Source organism: Palaemon carinicauda, chromosome 14, assembly GCF_036898095.1.
Source record: "Palaemon carinicauda isolate YSFRI2023 chromosome 14, ASM3689809v2, whole genome shotgun sequence".
Lineage (NCBI taxonomy): Eukaryota > Metazoa > Arthropoda > Malacostraca > Decapoda > Palaemonidae > Palaemon > Palaemon carinicauda.
In genome coordinates, this window is record NC_090738.1 from 41335073 (window position 1) to 41341535 (window position 6463).

General features: G+C 38.0%; 1 protein-coding gene across 1 annotated transcript; it reads right to left on the bottom strand.

Moving 5' to 3' along the window:
* Nucleotides 1-3847: 3847 nt before the first annotated feature.
* Nucleotides 3848-4387, bottom strand: LOC137652735 (uncharacterized). Its single transcript, XM_068386140.1, has one exon. It carries the CDS (start codon nt 4385-4387, stop codon nt 3848-3850), a length of 540 nt encoding a protein of 179 aa, XP_068242241.1.
* Between the last annotated feature and the right edge of the window lie 2076 nt (nt 4388-6463).

The following is a 6463-nucleotide window of genomic DNA, read 5'->3' on the forward strand; positions in this document are numbered from 1 at the left end:
GATTTACTTTTAGTTTGTGACCTTGGAAAGGAGTGTCCGGCTAGTGGTTCTGACCTGAGGAGGGGGGGTCCGCTCCCCGGCTAGTGGATGTGACCTGGGAACTACTAGGTTAGGTGGGTTTGTTAGGTTCTGTACCCTTTTACAAATCTCAAAGGTGTTAAATAATCACGTTTTGGCCTGTTTTCAGCCACTTACATGAACCATATATTTTTCCAACTGGTTATCTTGTACTGATTTTGCATTTATGACCATTATTATTGCTGCAAATCACTCGTTTATTACATTTCCCCACCCAAAAATCCCGGTTTCCCACTGGGGTCCCCCATAATTGTCTTTATAGGCCTATAAGGGGGTCCAAAAACTCATGAACGGCTGTTTGCCAAATAATCATGGTCAGAAATGCTCAAAACACAAGGTAGCGAGTAGGAAAAATATATGGTTCATTTATTTGGCTAGAAATTAAAGTATCATCTATTTACCAAATCCACATTAAAACTGTAAATTGGTGTGTTATTACTGGAACCAAAACCTGGAAAAAAAACAATGTATGTGCAAGCAATTAAAACAGCCATTTCTCATAGACTGACATTTCAGATATATTTGAAATTAGCAGGAGAGTTTTACTTTTAATTTTCAATAACGTTTTCAGATAGCAGAATTTGAAATGGAAAGGGACATAGTGATTAGTACCATTTGTCCTCATATGATAGCCAGAAGAAATAGTGAATGCACAGTGTTCTTGCTATGGTGCAGGAATGATCAACTGCTCTCGGGAAAATGAGTAATTGTTCAATTAATTTCCATATACTTACAAATATCTCTTACCGAAAAAATGAGTGATTAGATTAGACATAGTTTTGATAAAACCACATTGATGATACTAATAATGATAATTACATGCTATATCTGTCTATCTATCTATGTATCTAACCTAATAATATACATATGTTTATATACTGTATATACATATGTTTTGTATATGTCTGTATGTACATTTACATATACGGATATAGACACGCAAACACACACACACACATATACAGTATATATATATATATATATATATATATATATATATATATATATATATATATATATATATATATATATATATATATATATATATATATATATATATATAGGCTACCAAGCCATGCAACTTTAGGCTGAAATTTTCAAGAAGTAAAGTCGATTTTCATATTCTCTTGCAATGTTTCTTGGCAAAGGGGAAACTAAAAAAAATCTTAGACTTAATTAACTTGTGAGTTTACTTTCCTTTAAAATCTTTTAATGTCATCACCATCAGCTTCTTCAAATAAGGTCTTTTTCTCTCCAGAACTCGAGCACAGCCAAAGATTACACGTAATCCTGAACATCTTAAAAGATGGCAGAGATGTTCTTTCGTTCCATCCTAAGAGTCAATGTTTTGTGATCTAAGCATTCTGATTTTATGCTATTTTCTTCATGTTCTTTTAATCGGTTTTAATAGTTCGATTTTTTTTTTCATACGTGTATGGTCATATTTTCATATTTTACCTTGTCAAGTTTTTCTTACCAAGAAGACGGAATTTCAAACACACACACATACACACTTTCCGACTGATAATAGCATTTATATAAGAATTTTACATAGCCTGTTTGCCATATTTACATTATTTCTGAGCTTAAAATGTTAAAATACTTTCTGATTCTTCATTCATATATCATTTATACATTAATTCTCAGTCTTCTTTATAGGATATGAAGATTTCATCTCAGGATAAGATTCCAAACCAACTCCGAGATCCTGAGTAGATTCATTCATTTCTTTTTTTCTTATCAACTTGGGCTAATGGAAAGAAAACATGAGCTGGAACTTTAGAAGCTTTAATTCTATAGAAAAATGTTTAAACTTTAACGAATCAGTCCTATTAAGCTATATTTAAAATCTAGATTTTAATTTCTATACATAATTTAATAACGTTTGCATGTTTCTTACTATTTCATGAATTCGTCAAATTGGAATGATTAATGATTAGAGTAATCTGAAAGATTATCATATTTAGATTTCCTATGTTGTTCAGGGAATAACAACACTTCATTTAACCTTCCTTTGGAAATTATATTTATATGGATGAAACAGTTAAGGAAGCCTTGATATTTATGGAAGATGATCTTGGTTCCATTTTTTTCGCTTGAAAACTTAAAGAAGCTGAGGAAATATGCAGATTCCTAAAGGAAACACATTGACACCACTAAGGCTATCTCCTTCAATAAAAATGGTATTAGAGAGAACCTATATCCCAAAAGCAAATATATATATATATATATATATATATATATATATATATATATATATATATATATATATATATATATATATATATATATATGTATGTATATGTGTGTATGTATATATATGTATTCAGGTATATGTATATATATATATACATATATATGTATATATATATGTATATATATGTGTGTGTGTGTGTGTGTGTGTATGAATAATTGTATATAAATATATATGTGTATAAATATATACACTGTATATACACACACACACACACACACATATATATATATATATATATATATATATATATATATATATATATATATATATATATATATACATTTGTATGTAAGTATGTATGTATGTATGTATATAGACGCACACACCCAGGCACACTATCAAACACGAACTCACACACAAATATATATTTTTTCATCTTTACTCTGTCAAGTGATCATATACTCATATCCATAGGACAAAGGTACTTTTGCCTAGCCAGTGACTCGAAACTTAGCACCAACTAGAAATGAAGGTGAACAGTGAGGCTATACAATGGTATAGGTGTACTGTTCACCTTCGTTTCTACACTATTATTATTATTATTATTATTATTATTATCATTATTATTATTATTATTACTAGCCAAGCTACAACCCTAGTTGGAAAAGCAAGATGCTATAAGCCCAAGGGCTCCAATAGGGAAAAATAGCCCAGTGAGGAAAGGAAATAAGGAAATAAATAAATGATGAGACCAAATTAATAATAAATCATTCTAAAACAGTAACAATGTCAAAACAGATATGTCCTATATAAACTATTAACAACGTCAAAAACAGATATGTCATATATAAACTATAAAAAGACTCATATCAGCCTGGTCAACATAAAAACATTTGCTCCAACTTTGAACTTTTGAAGTTCTACTGATTCAACTACCCGATTAGGAAGATCATTCCACAACTTGGTAATAGCTGGAATAAAACTTTTAGAATACTGTGTAGTATTGAGCCTCATGATGGAGAAGGCCTGTCTATTAGAATTAGCTGCCTGCCTAGTATTACGAACAGGATAGAATTGTCCAGGGAGATCTGAATGTAAAGGATGGTCAGTGTTATGAAAAATCTTATGCAACATGCATAATGAACTAATTGAACAACGGTACTAAAGATTAATATCTAGATCACATTCCTATACTCGCTATAGTGCCCATCAACAACAACTCTTTGAGATCTATTACTTAAAATATCAATAATAATGCTAAGAAACGACCAACTGTGGATTGTGTGTTGGTGGCTGGGGGAATGTTTGGAGGATTGAAGGACGTGCGCGTGTTTGGGGGTGTGGCTGACGGTGTGTCTGATCATTTTTTGGTGGAGGGAAGATTGGTTGTAGCAGGAGAGTGGGGGAATGGAGTGGGTGGATGTAGGGGGGAGGTGGTGGGGATTGGAGAGCTAATGAAGCCGGGGGTAAGGGGTAAATGTCGGGAAGGGTTGAGGGTGGCATGTGATGAGGTGAGAGTGGGAGAAACTGGTGATTTGGAGGAGGAGTGGAAGTTGGTAAGGGAAGGTTTTGTTAGGATTGCGAGTGATGTGTGTGGCAAGAAGGTTGTTGGGGGCAGCGTGAGGAGGGGCGGTGAGTGATGGGATGAGGGAGTGGGGGTGAAGGTGGAAGAGAGGGGGGGGGCTTTTGAAGAGTGGCTGCAGAGTAATAGTGTGGAGAGGTGTGAAGGGTATGGAGGGAAAGGGGTGGAGGTGGGGCGCGGGGTACGTGAGGCGGGGAGGGCAGCTGACCTGAGGTGGGGTCAGGGATTGGGTCAGTCATATGAGGTGAGTGGGAGGAAGTTTTGGAAAGAGGTGAAGAGAGTAAGGAGGGCTGGCGCGAGAATTGAAGGGACGGTGAAGGATGGAAGTGGAAGGTTGTTAGGGGGAGAGGAGGCGGGGAAGGGGTGGGCGGAGTATTTTGAAAGTTTGCTGAATGTTGAGGATAATAGGGAGGCAGATGTGATTGCTGTTCCAGGTGTTGGGGTGCCGGTGGTGGGAGGTGGGAATGGGAGAGAGATAGCAATAGAGGAGGTGAGGAGAGCACTGGATGAGGCGAGAGTGGGAGGAGCATCTGGTGTGGACGGTGTGAGGGCTGAGATGTTGGGGGAGGGGGGTGTGACTGTGCTTGAGTGGTTGGTGAGATTGTTTGGTGTGTGTTTTGTGTTGTCAGTGGTACCAGTGGATTGGGTTTGTGCGTGTATTGTGCCACTATATAGGGGTGGGGGAGGTGTGCATGAGTGTTGTAATTCGGGAGGTATTAGTTTGTTGAGTGTAGTTGGAAAAGTGTATGGTGGAGTGCTGATTGATGGGATTAGGGATGAGACAGAGAATGCAATCTTGGAAGTACAGGGTGGTTTTAGAAGAGGTGGGGGTTGTATGAATCAGATTTTTGCAGTTGGGCAGATATGCGAGAGATATTTAGCGGAAGGTAAGGAGGTGTATGTTGCGTTTATGGATCTGGAGAAAGCGTGTAATAGAGTTGATAGGGAAGCAATGTGGGATGTGATGGGGTTATGTGGAGTTGGTGGAGGGTTGTTGCAAGCAGTGAAAAGTTTATGCAAGGGTAGTGAAGCGTGTGTTGGAGTGGGAGGTGAAGTGAGTGATTGGTTTCCGGTGAGAGTGGGGCTGAGGCAGGGATGTGTGATGTCGCCGTGGTTGTTTGACTTGTATGTTGATGGAGTGGTGAGAGAGGTGAGTGCTCGAGTGCTTGGACGAGGATTGGGACTGGTAGGCGGGAGTGACCATGAATGGGAGGTGGGTCGGTTGTTGTTTGCGGATGATGCTGTGCTGGTGGCAGACACGGAAGAGAGGCTTGACCGACTGGTGACGGAATTTGGAAGGGTGTGTGAGAGAAGGAAGTTGAGAGTTAATGTGGGTAAGAGTAAGGTTATGAGATGTACGAGAAGGGAAGGTGGTGCAAGGTTGAATGTCATGTTGAATGGAGAGTTACTTGAGGAGGTGGATCAGTTTAAGTACTTGGGGTCTATTGTTGCAGCAAATGGTGGAGTGGAAGCAGATGTACGTCAGAGAGTGAATGAAGGTTGCAAAGTGTTGGGGGCAGTTAAGGGAGTAGTAAAAAATAGAGGGTTGGGCATGAATGTAAAGAGAGTTCTATATGAGAAAGTGATTGTACCAACTGTGATGTATGGATCGGAGTCGTGGGGAATGAAAGTGATGGAGAGACAGAAATTGAATGTGTTTGAGATGAAGTGTCTGAGGAGTATGGCTGGTGTATCTCGAGTAGATAGGGTTAGGAACGAAGTGGTGAGGGAGAGAACGGGTGTAAGAAATGAGTTAGCGGCTAGAGTGGATATGAATGTGTTGAGGTGGTTTGGCCATGTTGAGAGAATGGAAAATGGTTGTCTGCTAAAGAAGGTGATGAATGCAAGAGTTGATGGGAGAAGTACAAGAGGAAGGCCAAGGTTTGGGTGGATGGATGGTGTGAAGAAAGCTCTGGGTGATAGGAGGATAGATGTGAGAGAGGCAAGAGAGCGTGCTAGAAATAGGAATGAATGGCGAGCGATTGTGACGCAGTTCCAGTAGGCCCTGCTGCTTCCTCTGCGGCCTTAGATGACCGCGGAGGTAGCAGCAGTAGGGGAGTCAGCATTATGAAGCTTCATCTGTGGTGGAAATGTGGGAGGTTGGGCTGTGGCACCCTAGCAGTACCAGCTGAACTCGGTTGGGTCCCTGATTAGGCTGAAGGAACATAGAGAGTAGAGGTCCCCTTTTTGTTTTGTTTCATTGTTGGTGTCGGCTACCCCCCAAAATTGGGGGAAGTGCCTTGGTATATAGATAGATAGATGTATGTATATATATATCATATGTATGTATATATAGATTTTATATATATATATATATATATATATATATATATATATATATATATATATATATATATATATATATATATATATATATGTGTGTGTGTGTGTACATATGTATATTTATAGTCCTTTATTTATACATGAGGGGAATCAACTGTTCGTTGTGGAATGTGTGGAAGCAAAAGTTGAAACGTATAATGGGAATTGTTTATTAATGTTATTTACATAAGAAGAAAAACCTTTAGGTATTTAAATTTGTGTTTACATGGAAAATTTTCAAGTAGAAATTATGTGGTCAGAATTTCAGCGGAATAGAAAATAGT

Bases quoted from the DNA above. Each gene is read 5' to 3' on its own strand.
- LOC137652735 (XM_068386140.1), bottom strand. From the start codon at position 4,387: ATGCTCCTCCCACTCTCGCCTCATCCAGTGCTCTCCTCACCTCCTCTA.